The 14928-nt window shown below is 38.0% G+C and overlaps 1 protein-coding gene across 1 annotated transcript in view; it reads right to left on the bottom strand.

Moving 5' to 3' along the window:
- The window catches only part of col7a1l (collagen type VII alpha 1-like), a 61160-nt gene that overhangs the window by 20847 nt on the left and 25385 nt on the right, over positions 1-14928 (bottom strand). The window contains exons 30-72 of the mRNA XM_086202067.1: positions 14459-14539; positions 14349-14375; positions 14180-14224; positions 13962-14036; positions 13779-13874; positions 13537-13563; positions 13298-13351; positions 13088-13159; positions 12948-13007; positions 12043-12078; positions 11910-11954; positions 11714-11749; positions 11482-11526; positions 10900-10971; positions 10796-10828; positions 9489-9560; positions 9289-9348; positions 9136-9171; positions 8021-8101; positions 7720-7755; positions 7572-7616; positions 7292-7363; positions 7027-7062; positions 6648-6674; positions 6438-6476; positions 6281-6343; positions 5453-5491; positions 5279-5332; positions 5142-5174; positions 4315-4380; positions 4120-4164; positions 3959-3994; positions 3852-3878; positions 3707-3778; positions 3520-3582; positions 3321-3338; positions 3207-3242; positions 3082-3120; positions 2948-2983; positions 2671-2805; positions 2388-2483; positions 1043-1234; positions 692-799 (exon numbers count right to left, since the gene is read on the bottom strand). Of these exons, the coding sequence (XP_086058193.1) occupies positions 692-799; positions 1043-1234; positions 2388-2483; positions 2671-2805; positions 2948-2983; positions 3082-3120; positions 3207-3242; positions 3321-3338; positions 3520-3582; positions 3707-3778; positions 3852-3878; positions 3959-3994; positions 4120-4164; positions 4315-4380; positions 5142-5174; positions 5279-5332; positions 5453-5491; positions 6281-6343; positions 6438-6476; positions 6648-6674; positions 7027-7062; positions 7292-7363; positions 7572-7616; positions 7720-7755; positions 8021-8101; positions 9136-9171; positions 9289-9348; positions 9489-9560; positions 10796-10828; positions 10900-10971; positions 11482-11526; positions 11714-11749; positions 11910-11954; positions 12043-12078; positions 12948-13007; positions 13088-13159; positions 13298-13351; positions 13537-13563; positions 13779-13874; positions 13962-14036; positions 14180-14224; positions 14349-14375; positions 14459-14539 (2466 nt within the window). The remainder of the gene's footprint in view (positions 1-691; positions 800-1042; positions 1235-2387; positions 2484-2670; positions 2806-2947; positions 2984-3081; positions 3121-3206; positions 3243-3320; positions 3339-3519; positions 3583-3706; positions 3779-3851; positions 3879-3958; positions 3995-4119; positions 4165-4314; positions 4381-5141; positions 5175-5278; positions 5333-5452; positions 5492-6280; positions 6344-6437; positions 6477-6647; positions 6675-7026; positions 7063-7291; positions 7364-7571; positions 7617-7719; positions 7756-8020; positions 8102-9135; positions 9172-9288; positions 9349-9488; positions 9561-10795; positions 10829-10899; positions 10972-11481; positions 11527-11713; positions 11750-11909; positions 11955-12042; positions 12079-12947; positions 13008-13087; positions 13160-13297; positions 13352-13536; positions 13564-13778; positions 13875-13961; positions 14037-14179; positions 14225-14348; positions 14376-14458; positions 14540-14928) is intronic.

Genomic DNA, 14928 nt, shown 5'->3' on the forward strand with positions numbered 1-14928 from the left:
TGTTACAAATAATTTTGCTCAGTATTTTTGAGGTGGTTTGATCAAGTTGATAAGCTGCAGGAAGTAACTTGGTTTGTGGATGGTGTCTGTTTTCTGTTTCATAAACTGATTAAACCATCAAATTGTGCAGTAAGGGATAAAACTTGAAAACAGTACCAGCCTTACAGCAAATCTAGTCATTGGGACTTTACTTGGTAACACTTCAACAATGTCAACTTGTCATGACACAAAACGAATGACACGTTCATGACTTGTTTATTAATATTTATGACATGTTCATGACAGTTTTATGTCAAGTTAATGAGAGTGTAATGTCACTCTTATGTAGCTCTCATCAAATTGATTTTCAGACAAGTGGTGTAATCTGAAACTTGTGAATGCATGCTGGATGCACAGAGGAGAGAAAATCAATGAAAAAAAAAAGAAAAAAGAAAGAAAGTTTGAAATGCTTTGAAGGGTTTTGAGCGCCGAGCTCATATATACGGGGCTAAAACAGGGAACAACTGTATGGTCCTTGAATAAGACACATTTTAATTGTCAACTCCAACCATGACACACAATTATAATTGTTAAAAGAATTCTATGTTGAATGTAACTGATGAAACACTACTCATGCTGGTCAATGATCAGTCAGGGTTAAACTCAGTCATTCATCCATTCATTAATTCATTCATATCCATGGTAGCTTCACCTTCCCACGTTCCCTGTTCTTCTTCTTTTGTCCTGCATGTTTCTTCAGAGCTTCTTCCTGAGGGATGAGAACAGTCTGCACCACAGTTCCTGGTAGACCTGAAACCGTCTGACACACGCATACACACCCATTCTTGAAATAAATGTAATGGAGATGCTGGACAATATGAGTTTTATTCTATTTACAATACATAGAACTAAAACATGTCAAATTGATCTTTGTCTTCACTAATCTGACGCCAAAGAAATGTTTGAAACAGATTATCTCTGGAAAAGAAGACAAAAATATTTTAACATCTTTAAAATGCTCCGTCTGTACAATTAAGCATATTTTATCGCACCGCATCCTCACCTCCTGAGTTGTAGTGTAATTCAAAGTAGTGTTGACTGCAGTCAGATTAATTCTGAGTGAAGATATTTCACCGCTGTCCCCGATCACTAAGTCCCTCTCTTCTGAGGCCTCAATCCTTTCGATCTCGTGCTCTCCTTTCATTGTAGCCATGGACCATAACGTGGGACCCTCAGCAGTTCCATTCAAAGAGTCCTCATAGAGAGAAATCATGATAACAGGGACATTAGATATTTATTATTGTACAGAGAAAAGACAAATTCTGCCTTCTGTCGGCAAGACCAAAGGAAAAGATTAGCATTTCAATGTGGAGTCTCTCTGACATCATCAATTCCCACACAGAAAGTTGGAGACTTCAGTTGACTGCATAAACTTCATTTTATTTATTGTGGTATAAAAAGGATACTAAAAAAGCTCCATGTCTCCTGCAAAAAAAAATCAAGCCGTATTCATAACCAATTTAGTCTCATTTTTCTTCCAGGACTGCTCTTGAAATATTAAGAAAACTTAAAATACTGCAATATTTTTGTCTGTCCCTAAGTCCCACATGACCAGTGTTAGCTAGCAGGTAACATTCCCTCAACATTAGCTAATATAAGCTGTATGTTCTAATGACTTAAAAAAAAAACGGTTTAATTTTTAAAGAACCTTTTAAAAATGTTAAAGATGCTCACATGAACCTTCCAATCATGTTCATCATCCATCCATCCATCCATTTTCTACCTTAGCTTATCATGTTAAAGGTCACGGGGGGTGGAGCCTATACTAGCAGCTTACAGGTGAGAGGCGGGGTTCACCCTGGACAGGTCGCCAGTCCATCGCAGGGCCAACACATAGAGACAGACAACCATTCACACTCACAGTCACACCTACAGTCAATTTAGAGTATCAATCAGCCTCGTCCCCTCTTGATGTCTTTGGACTGTGGGAGGAAGCTGGAGTACCAGAGAGAACCCACACAGGCACAGGGAGAGCATGCAGACTCCACACAGAAAGATCCCGTGCCCGAGCCGGGACTAGAACCCAGAACCTTCTTGCCATGAGGCGACAGTGCTGACCACTGCACCACCATGCAGCACCCAATCAGCCTGGGATGGAATGCTATGCTACCTTTAGCAAGAAAGTACTGGGAACAAATTAGTAACATTACATGAACACTGCAGGTAATATTCTCAGACCGTTTTTCATGATAAAAATCTTTTTAGCATTTGAGTGCTTAGACCAGGGTTTTAAAATAAACGACAGCAAAACATTGACTCAAGAAAAAATGGCAGCATATACTGATAGAGCTGCATTTTTTAATTTATTTTCATGAGTCAAGATGGAGGCTCCCAGTGGGGTTACTTACAATTTTCATAGAATCGGGCAGTTGTCCCTCTAATTCAAGGTCCTCAGAGGCATCTAAGTCCAACAGTGGCTGGTTGGAATGTTCAAATAACGAACTCTGTTCAGGTAAGAGAACCAGACGTAAATGCATGGGTTTGTCAACCTGAGACTGTAATTTGTAAGGATTTTGACTTACAGACATGCAGAAGATGTCAAAATTGTCTTGTCTTTTATAAGTTTTAATATATCTTTAAATACTTCTACTATTACTGTAAATAAACACTTATTTTCTTAGGCGTACATACTGTGTACTCATTGATTATGTTGGAGGTGTGGGTTTCGGATTTTTCCTTCGTGTTCTTGGAGGTGCTGAGAACATGAAGTAGCTCCTCTACTCCATCCTGTAGCAGCCTGTCAATCAAAGCCTTCAGCAAAGGCAGCTGAGGAAAAGAGAGTTTTTATATATATATATATATATATATATATATATATATATGTGTGTGTGTGTGTGTGTGTGTGTGTATGTACAAGCACAACTCTAGCCAAACCAAATTTATCATCAATTGCACTTTCAGAGCTCACCCTGATGCCATAGGCTTCAAACATTGTTTCAATGTCCTAAAGAAGACATGAAATAACATGTTAATGAAAAATATAATTAATCAAAATAAGAATGAATGAATCCAGAAGATGGTAATACATCATCATCTATTCACCTTCATCTCAACAGATTTTCCAAAGACTCCAGCTTCACCCTGCAGAAACAAACAAGAGAATGCAGAATACATGATGTATGTAATTGTATACCAGGTATATTTGTTTGGGCCACGGTCAGAGTTACCTTCTCTCCTTTCAAACCTCTGTCCCCTTTATCACCCTACAAAAAAGACCAATGAGCAATAGCACCAATATTCTTTTTATAACCGCTTCGTATAAACACGTATTACCATCCTACCTTTGTTCCAGGTGAACCCTAAACACAAAGAAACAGAGGATATTACTTGCCGATAACGGCACAGCTCATTGCAAGCAACAATGAAAACGCATCAGTCACAGCTGAATGATGACACGCCGGCAAATCTGAATTAAACTGAGCAACAGCTGTGATGACGTGCCATTATTCATGAGCTATGAAGGCGTTACATCACACTCACAGCAGCTCCTGGAGGACCCATGGGGATTGGAAATGCGTTTCGGATTTCGTCCATGGTGGCACCCTGTGAAGGGGGGATGTATAAAAATTAGTTGTTTAAGTTGATGTTGCCCCATCAAACAGAATTGATTGATTATTTAAATGTGAAAATCCTTCATCGAATCACTAATAAAGATGATTATATTTACCTCTTGTGTGACAAGCACTTGTGTACCTGGTAAACCTGGTGGTCCTGGTTCTCCCTTACTTCCATCTTTACCCTGCAAAGGCAGGGTCAACACTCAAGTTACAATTTTCCTACTTTGCTCCTTTTTCAATCAAAAAATTACTTACATTCGCACCCGTGTCACCCTTTTCCCCCTAGAATGAGAGAAAATTGAATATGTGTGTGATAACAAAAAAATGGACCTGTAAATGTTTAATGTGCTAAATTCAAAAACCTTTTTGCCATCGTCTCCTTTTTGTCCTCTTTCTCCCTGTGAAAGAACGATGCATTAACACTTGAATATGAAAATCTTTTTAAGAACGAGAGAAATCAATAATAATCGAGCATCATAATAGCTACAATCCACACAGCACACTGACATATTTTATTACTCACGTCTTTTCCCGGCAGCCCCCTCTTCCCATCAATGCCAGTTCGCCCCTGTCAAGAAAAGCACACAAAACAACTACTATCTCTTTTTAGACAGATTACAGTAATAGAAAATACAGACGGCTCATGAATTACACTTTAAACAATCGATTTTTCAAACTGGCTCATACGTAGACTCCAGGAACAATGAATGAGACTCACTGGAGTTCCTGGTAAACCAGGCATTCCTGCAATTCCAACCCGGCCTTGCTCTCCTTTTTCTCCCCTCTGGTACAGAAGATGATGAACAGTAAAAGCAAAAGAAATAAAAATAAAACTGTAGGTTAGCTTAGAGCAGGGGTGTCCAAACTGGTCCAGTAAGGGCCGGTGTGGCTGCAGGTTTTCATTCCAACCCAGCAAAAGCAACACCTGATCCAACAAATGAGCTGTGTGGACACAGCTTGATTGATTTAAGTAGAATCAGGTGTTGGCTTTTGCTCGGGTGGAATGAAAACCTGCAGCCACACCGGCCCTTACTGGACCAGTTTGGACACCCCTGGCTTAGAGGAAGCATATAGATAGCAAATATGCAATACTTTGAATAAGGGTCCTGTTCTTTTCCAAAGTACCATCAAAAAAGTGTCAAAATGCCTAAAAATAGTTACTTTTTCTGAAGATTTTTTTTGCATATCTCATATTGACACCAAAATTTCATATGGCCACATTTGTATGAGATGGGCTTACGGTTTGTGTTCTCATCTATGTGATATGCATTCATGACATCTCCGAGAAAGTCTGGCTAAATATATTCATGGTGACAACGATTCCACAGTGGTGTAAACAATGACATCATGGTAGCGTGAGGACTGCAGTTTAGTTTGTCTTATTCAAATTTTAGGTAAAATTGAAAAAGTTGCATTTAAAGAAAGGAGGCTGAATTAAATTGCTCATTTATGATCATACTGTAAGATACAAAAATCAAACATGGAAAGTTTTCCTTGTTTTTCTTTTAAAGTTTTCTGTTAAAAAATAATCAATTGGCCACTTACCAGACCAGGCTCTCCTTTTGATCCCAGCTCACCCTGCAGATATCAGGAAAAAGATTATCAATAAATGCTGAAATCGATTGAAGCAATTCACATCTTTGGACATCAGATGCTAAACCGTGGACGCAAATGCATACGACCTTGATCCCTGGTTTCCCTGGTAAACCATCGAGTCCATCTCTTCCTGAACCACCCTGAAAATCATAACACACACACACACACACACACACACACACACACACACACACACACACACACGCAAATAAGACAAAAGTGTCAATCACACGATACATACAAAACATACCTACACCTACCTGAGATGATCCCGGTAATCCAGGTTTACCCTCTGGACCCTGAAAAGAAAGACACGTCTTTAAAAAAATCAAGACGGATACAGAGTTTTACACTGTTGACAACTACAAGGAATTATCAGCTTGAATTCCAATTGAGAATCATGTCAATAAATAGAAACTAAGATAAGAAAGCTTATACAAAGAAAACACAACTGCAGTAGCACTAACAGCAACTAATAGCTATGATCCGGCAGCCTACGGAGTTATTGCCACAACAGGTGCCACTGACCTCTGATAATATTGTTCTAGATCATTTCAAGATTAAATTTGTTTCTTTGTTGATTTGCATACATACAAAAAAAAAACAACAACTTTTCTCTCCTGCCAGTGAGAAAAAGAAACCATTGGTAAATACCTAAAATATTCCAAATAATCGAAAATTTTGACGGATGATCAGGAACCACAATGGAAATAAGGCCTGGAATTTATAGTGTTATCCTGATAATGTCATATACACTTGTATATCTTTTTAACATGGTATCGAATGAAAGGAAAGGAAAGGAAACGCATCCAAACATTTTAAGAAATGTTTATGCCACATGTGTGATTGCATGACTGTTGATAGTATTCAGCTCACGCGGACTGAAACGTCTCAAAGTCTTTTGTTTTCTTACATAAACTATGCAGCCAAATGCAACTTCTAAAGGAAGTGCTGCAACAGTTCAGTGTGATGGTATATATCAAGTGTACCTACAGAGTGTCCTTGAAACAGAAGGAGGGAAATGAAATAAGGATGTCAACATATTGGAGCACGTTGTTGACATTTACAACAAGAGATGAGATACTCACTCTTGGTCCAGGGAGACCACTTTCTCCTCTCAAACCGGGCTGACCTGGCTCTCCTGGTTCACCCTGATGGAAAGAATAGCAAGGAGAGAAAGTGAGAGGACAGGAGAAAGGAAATTGTAATTCCCTGATGCAGAAGTTTGAATGAAATAAAAGTTACCTTAATGACTCTGGTCAGTATGTTGTTGTCTGAAACGATCTGTCAACACAAAAAAGAAAAATGTATCTTGACATGCCATGTCAGTTGATTGAGAATATAATTTTTTAATTGTCTGGTGGGAAGGTAATGTTTTTTGTTTTCCGTTTTGTTCTTTATTAGTGTTACTGTGATTGTTAAACATGACTAAACTGAACATAAAGGTTTGTTTACTTGTGCTCCCGGAGGTCCAGGTTTTCCCTTTGTGACAACAGCAGCCGCAATAAAATAAGAAAACACACACACACACACACACACACACACACACACACACACACGCACACACACACACACACACACACAGAAAAAGAGTTAAAAATCAAAAATGTCACACAGCTTACCAGATTCCATATTTGCATCACAAAAAAAGAAGATAAAAGGCGCATTGAACAGTGGCAAACTTAATTACTTCACGTATCGAGAGAGAAATCACGAAATCACGGGAGGAACGGAGGTTGTGACGACGTGACATGGTGACTGACACAGAAGAATGACCAAAACAACAGGCGAGACAATAGACATGCTCATCAATGAGAGGAAGGAATGAATGTACCGGCTCTCCTTTGTCCCCCTTCTTTCCATCAATTCCCTTCCGAAGAAGAAGAAGAAGAAGAAGAAGAAGAAGAAGAAGAAGAAGAAGAAGAAGAAACATGACAGGTTATCTTGAAGCATTGCATTTATGTGGAATGTTTTTTTAACACTTACTGAAAAATAAAAATTTCAATGCAGTTTTGTTCTATGCCCTTCACAAAAAAGTGATTTAAATCTACCGGTGCTTCTTTTCAGCAGCAGCCATCTTTTACTACATATCTATTTACAGGCAAACCAGAATATCCAGTGTCTCCCTTCTCTCCTCGGTCCCCGGGTCGGCCTGGTAAACCCAATGGACCCTGATCAGAATATACAAAGGAAATAGGAAACATTGAAAAGTACAGTATCCTTGCAAATGACAGAATATTTATTGTGATTAAATATGAGAATAATCTAAACCAAAGACTTTACTTCACAAAATAGTCACCTGGCCTATACAATATACAGATTACAATCTTCTTTCTATGCTTCATTACAGCTGAAATCATGAAAAATATTGAACAAAACCTTGATTCCTCTCTCGCCAGGCTCTCCATGTGGTCCTTGTTCACCCTGTCACAGAAAAAAATGAATTAATATGAACAATAATAAAATAATGTGAATATCAAAATTCATCAAAATGCAACTTTTATTCGTATTTAACAAACAACCTCACCTTCATCCCTTGTTCTCCTTTAACTCCAAGTGCACCCTACACACAAGTTACAAGAGTAACTATATTGCAATATAAATATCAAGTCATCTGTGAAAAAATACAGTTTATATATAAATTGAGCAAAACTTCCAAATCTTTTGTTTGCAGAAATCCAAATCAAATGTAATTGTCTCTACCACTCTAATGGAAAAGTCTAGTTATGTTCAGTTTTAATTCATATATACCATAAACCTTAAGAGCTGCAGTATGTCTGATTTTCCGTATTGTACAAACAACTTTGAACCACTCTTGATTTACTTACATCTTTACCTCTTAATCCTGGTTCTCCAGGATTGCCGGGAAAGCCAATATTCCCTTTATCGCCTTTGGAACCGTCACGGCCCTGGAAAAACACATCATTCAATACATTAAACAACCTCAGTCAATGTCTCAATCTTTTGAAATTTTACTTGTGGTTAAAGAATGAAATGAAATTTAGTTTTAGAATTCAAAAAAATGTAGGAGTATATAATTTGTGCAACAGGCAGATACAAGGAAACATAGAATGTTCTTTGGAATCATGTTTTTCCAGACGTGGATGTAAACTGATTGTAAGCTCTGGTTTGAACTCTATCTAATAGTCTGGCTCTTCAGTGTCTCCATTTCCACCAAGCAATTGCTAATATAATCTGTTTGCAGCTAGAGCTTGGTAGGAGACATTAAGGCTTTGGTCATTTTTTTTCTGGAAACAGCTGCCTGTTGGAGCTAAAGTGGATGAAAGCAACAAGAGTCAATTAAATCAGTAAACTTGAGGGTTGTGTTACATTCAATAATGTTGAGCTTATTTAACATCCTTCCAGAGCCAGAAAATAAAATAGATAGCCTACGATCCTCTATGTGACGAGCTGACTGCTAGTTAGCTTAGCATAACGAATGGTAGTGTATGGTAACTGTTAGTATAGCTCTGTCAAAGGACAGCAATTGCACTTTTCTTCACAATGGGCTTTGCCTGCATAAATATAAAATTTATAACGTGACGAAAATAACAATTTTAAAACACGAGAAATTGTACTTTTCAGATTATAAAGCCAAAACTTCCTTTTTGACAAGGTGCATTTGTAGTTTTTTGATGAGGAGAGGAGCAACTGTTGCTACTGATCTTGGTGACTTTGAGGATCCGCAACTTATATATTTGAATAAAAATACACTTAGGAGGCTCTACAAGTTTTAGAAGCTCAGTGGGCAAGACAGAGGCATGCTTACCCCACCCACTACCTTGTGCTAAGCTAACTATTGGCCAGCCTTTCTCTGTGGGTCTAAATTCCTTAATGCACACACAAGAGAGGACGAAAGGGAGAGGGGTATCTATCTTCTTATCTGGATGTTTTCCAAAAAGCAGTCATGTCTGTTACAGTAAAATGATTTGTTTTTCTTTACCTTTGGTCCCGGTTTTCCAGACAAACCAACATTTCCCTGTGAATAAGAAAAACAATACAAATTAGCAATCAACAGTTATTGCCTGCTTTAGAACCACCAGATAAAAATAATGTTAAAGTGTTAGACGAGTGAAATCATTCATTAGGGACTCACCCTCTCACCATTATCTCCCTTTGGTCCCTGTTGTCCTGGAATTCCAAAGCCAGGACTTCCCTACACATGGAAAAAAAAACCCAAAGCCTTTTAAATCATTGAGTTCTCTACAGTTATGGCATTTTTCTTTTCTTTCTTTTTTTTTTTTTTAAAAAGAAAACACATAGAAGAGTAAAAATACAACCAACAATAATGTTCACCTTTTCTCCTTTGTCTCCTTGTTCACCCTTTATTCCTTGAGGGCCCGTTGGACCGACTGGACCGATATCTCCCTGTAGGACAGAAAATAAGCTCAACACAAACACGACACATCCATCAGCGATTCTGGTCATTGGGCCAAACTATCACAACAGTTTGAAAACTAAACTCTCTTCACTTTAAATGGTACCCTGTGGACTGAAATGAAAGAGGTCCCAGTCACTGAAGCATGCAGCCCAACTGCAAACGCTAATGAGAGAAAAATCTTAATTGTGTTTGATAAGCAGACCCAGAGGACAGAGTCAGAGTGTGGATGAATACACGGAACAATTAATTGACAATGTTTCAACAGAATTAAACATGAAAAGAATGACTTCCTGTCATTTGATTGATTTATGTTAACTTGATGATGATAAACATAAAATACACACAAGAGTATGTGACAAGATTTAACAGGAACAAATAGGGAAAACCAGGAAATGAATCAAACTTTACTCCCTTTAAAAATTCTAACTGGGCAGGCTGAAATGTGTCCTGAATGCACAGAAGGAAAAGTTTTGTGTGCACAAAATGCCCGCTTGTAGAAAGACTAAACTTTGAAACTGAATATTAATGTGTTTGTGTTTCTAATCATCATTTCAATGTTTGGCAGGCGGGTGAAAAGCGTAAGTTTGAGAATTTTTTTTTGTTTTTACTCTTCTTATTCAAATGGGAGTGGTTCATTTGGGAAACTGCAAATGCTTTGTTCTACATTTCTGCATCATGGTCTGCTGATTATTGAATCGAAACACAACAAAATTGTCTGGGTTGTTTGCAAATGTTTGTATGACTGTCAATCAAATCTCAAACCACTAAAACACAGTCCTGATGACACATTAGCGTCAGGGTTTGAGCATTAAAATCTGAATAAATGAAGACGGCTGTGCAAAGTCTTTTTTATGACTAAAAGTTTATTTTCAAGGGCATGTTCCCAGTTTCTTTTTTTTTCACAGATAAAAATGTGAAAAAAAAAGAGAAATTTGTACAAACCCATGAATGCAGCCTGTCCTCCCAGGAGAGACATTTCCTCTAATCATACTAATTGGGATCACAGGAAGGTAGGAAGTCAGATGACATCAATACAAGGGGAGATGAATCCTAACATGGCGGTGGAGGGAGTGGTGGATGTCTTGACGGAATGTCAAATGTTTTGAGCATTAACATAACACCACCATTCTAAAAATGTCATATCAGAGGCATATATTGCTGTATGTTTTGACAGACTTGTATTGATGTGAACTACAGTGGCTCATCTATTTTGGGTACTTACCCTCGCACCCTTTTTTCCAGTGGGGCCAATAATCTGTCAAGGAAAAGAAGATTTAGTGCTGAGAATCTCTCATTTTAAGTTTAAATGATTGAATTTGTTCTTACACCCTTGGCAGGGTCTCCAGGGGATCCTCTTGGACCCTCATCACCCTTTAATCCAATTGGTCCAGTCAGTCCCTGGAAAGACAAGGATAAATGATTATTCTACATTAAATATGGATTTCCTCATTGCTCTACTACCCAGCATCCGGTTGTATCTTCTGCCAATCCCTAACAAGCTGTTATCTTCACAGCTCAACTTCATGAATTAGAATAACACTAAAAAAAAAAAACACTGAACGGAAAGATGGATCACAATGGCATTATTTGTGATCATCAATATCTGAGGAGTAGAGATGCATCAAATTAAAATCTGTGACGCAGGAGGAGATGGCCCATTTGTAAAGATACCCGCTGAGGTTTGATAATTTGGCTTGTGATCATACGCAATCACAACCAACTCTGATAGAGGCGAATTTGAAAGCTGTAAACAAAACGCCTGTTAGGAGAATAGTTAAAAATCATGTTTTGCTGGCGTTTCTAGACAAATTCACGTGGATCTCCAATAAATTTCCTGCATCTGCCTCAGACTCTCTTTGCAATCAGAAAAAAATGATCAAGTGACATCAACAGTTGTCAATCACTCACTGTGGGTCCTTGTGGTCCAATAGGGCCCCACTCTCCTTGTGCTCCCTTCAAACAAGCATACATTTGTTAATTTGGCCCTGAAAACAGCAGGATTATGCAGTAACACTCATTATCCCTTATTCACGTTAACCTGACTCTGTGCTGAATCAAAACTATCCTTTCTCTTCATCATATTGATTAGAAAAGAATTTTTTTTCTGTATAATGAGGATGGACTAAAGGATTGAATTTACCTTGTCTCCTTGTTCCCCTTTAAATCCCTTCTTTCCCTGCAGGTAAAAATAAATCAGCAGCTCTCAATCTTACTCATTAGTTTGAAAAGTTTGATCTTGTTGGAGTAAATAAGAACAGATTCATATACATATGATGTCAAAATATGCAGGATCTTGTTGCAAGCTACTGAACTGGACATAATGATTAAGTACACACCCGAGGTCCAATGACTCCTTGGATGCCTAGTTCTCCACGCTCACCCTTAAAATTATACAACAATATCACTCAACAGGATTAATTTTTTTTATTTAAAAGCTCGTCACAATCAGCGAACGGACATATTGAATACCTTTGGCCCGACTGGTCCAATTAAACCCATAAATCCCTGGAAAACAAAAGTTCAAACAGTAAAACAGTAAATGTTAGCTCAAATTGAAATATTCAGAAAAATCTGGTCTTTATTCTCCTAATCTTTGACAGCTTAGTGGCCATAATACAATGTGTCATTCTTGAGATATAAAACACAGCTCAGACTACTGTGGCTACCTTAAAGGCACAGTGTGTGATTTCTCCCACTAGGATCTCTCAGTGAAACACTTACAAAGACGTGGTTGGATGATGTGGTAATATCACGTAAAATTAAGGGAGCTGTTTTTTGCCTGACTTATCTACCTTTATTGATTTTTTTCCACCTCCTTCAAATGAGACAGCTAAATCTTATGTTAGCTAACATTGCAAAATTACCATTAGATTGGTCCATTACCCAAAGAGCTACTGCAGAAAATGTAATGTGGGAAATTCAGTGGGATAGGGTCAATGCTCTTACTCCAAAAATACAAAAATAACTATGAGTGTGGTGAATGATGTTGTATCAGCCAAACAAAATAAACTGGATTACTGCCAGGAGACTAAGTAACAAGTGTGTGTATTTGAACACTTTTCAGTACAGTATAAATGCACAACTCACTGAAACTACAGAGGATTGGTAAGGTTTTTTTTAAGGTAAGGTGAAAATGTTCAATTTGAATCAAACCCTCAATCTGTATTAACATTTAACAAATCAAAATCAAATCAACAAATTTGTAAAAACCTTTTTTTTTTCCCAATGACTTGGTGATGTCATGGTATTCTAGTACTGACAATAACTAATATCTTCAAAATTGTATTGAGACAATACTGTCAACATCATGTAATGTAAGTTTATATCGTCACAGCCCCTCCTACGTTTAACTTTTTGTTTAAAGTGTGACATACCCTCTCTCCTGGCTCTCCACGAGGACCTTGAATACCTTGAATACCAATTCCTTGTTCACCCTGAAAAAAAAAAATGCACATGTATCAGACCAGGTACTCACTCTTGAATCTTTAAATGTCTTGATGAACAAAAAGATGACCTTGTCTCCTTTTGATCCTGGTAATCCTGGCAACCCATCAACACCAATGGGACCGGGTAATCCTGGAATACCCTAGAGTGTATTGTTTGTATTTGTGTGTATTTGAGAGATTGTACAAGAAGGAAACAAAGAACCAAATGTAAATTATTTTATCAGTTAACTACTCTGAAAGAAGACTGCTTACCTCTTATTTTTCATAAATGCACTTACATCTCTTCCAGACTCTCCTTTGTCTCCTTGGATGCCTGGTTTCCCACGTAAACCCTTTTGAAAATATTGAAAACATTGTAAGATACAAATGCAGTGATGCAGATGTCACGGCTAGGAACAAAGGACGGTGTGACTTTAAACATAAGATTTATGTTCAAGAAAAATGTGTTATATAGTAATAATAGTAGCTACTAATGCAATCACTTTAAAGCTTGGATATCAACAGATTTCTTACGTACTTTTGCTCCTGGTTCCCCAGTATCTCCCTACATACAAAGAATGCAAACAATTCATGTGATGCTGAATTTTTTTAAACAATTCTGATGTAATAATAGTTAAGAAAGAATATAACATATCAAAACATAATACAGAGATATGGCTATTTACATCAGAATTGAATTGTAAGACATTAGTTTGCACAAAACTTGCCCATTGCGCTACTTTTCGGTTTACTTTGAATTTCAAATCAGATCCATTTTACCTTGACAGATATTCCTGGTGGTCCTGTTGGTCCTGGCTGGCCAGGCAAACCTGGGGATCCATTTACCCCGGGCATACCAGGAGGTCCCTGAGGACCCTGCAACATGAGTTGAGAAATATTTGACTTTTCCAACACTTTTTAGTTGAAAAGATCCTGAATGCCGGATCCTTTATGAGGACTCACTGAAGATCCCGGTTCCCCTTTACGTCCAGGAACATAATTTGCATCTGCACCTGCTATGACATATCCAGGCTCTCCCTGTGCAGAAGGACAAAAATTAATAGGACATAATAAAACATCTTGTGATTTTTCAATGAAAGCAGATGAATCCACAGGGAAAAGCAGAGCAGCTAACTGGTGCAGACATATCAGTTCTAAATAGATGAATCATTTGGACTCACTCTCTCTCCTCTCTGACCCTTTGGACCAGTCAGACCTGGGAGACCCTGTCATTCAGAGATAAAAACAACCATAATATTCAAACAATTCAACAGTTCTGATGTGGGTGACATCAAGAGTGTTGTTATGACTTCATAGCCTTCTCTGATGGAACTATTATTTTAAGCTTACCATATCACCTGGGAGGCCTGGAGCGCCCTGAAATAAACAGCAAATGCTATTTTCAGAGTCAGACCTAAATAAAATAAATGTTCACATCACATCATCCTGAATGTAGTTACCCGCTGGCCAGCAGAACCCGGGGGTCCAGTTCTTCCAGGTCGCCCTGGCAACCCAGGGACACCATCTGTTCCAGGAGGTCCCTGCCAAAGTCAAATATTATGGTTTTGGCTGGACAATATAATAATAGATATACACAGGAAAGCTACACTCACTCATTGCAGGGTTATGAGACTTGATACAGAGAAAAAAAAGGAATAACAGCATTTATGTAACATACTGGGTCTATGATGACATCATTCATTGACGAGTGTTTATTGTACACATTCCTGTCAGATGTTATTCTACCTTGAAAACTACTGACAGCACATCGTCTAATGTCGATTACCCTGGAAATGTATATCAATAAACCTGTCCGTACCTGTTAATATTCATGTTAGACTTTTGTGTTATACCATGATACATGATAATAAATCTGGGGTGTTTTAATTGTCCGAAAGTGATGATAATCGACAACACCACAAACATTACC

Source organism: Aulostomus chinensis, chromosome 4 (genome assembly GCF_037954235.1).
Source record: "Aulostomus chinensis isolate RoL2024-O1b breed Wild chromosome 4, RoL_Achi_v1.0, whole genome shotgun sequence".
Lineage (NCBI taxonomy): Eukaryota > Metazoa > Chordata > Actinopteri > Syngnathiformes > Aulostomidae > Aulostomus > Aulostomus chinensis.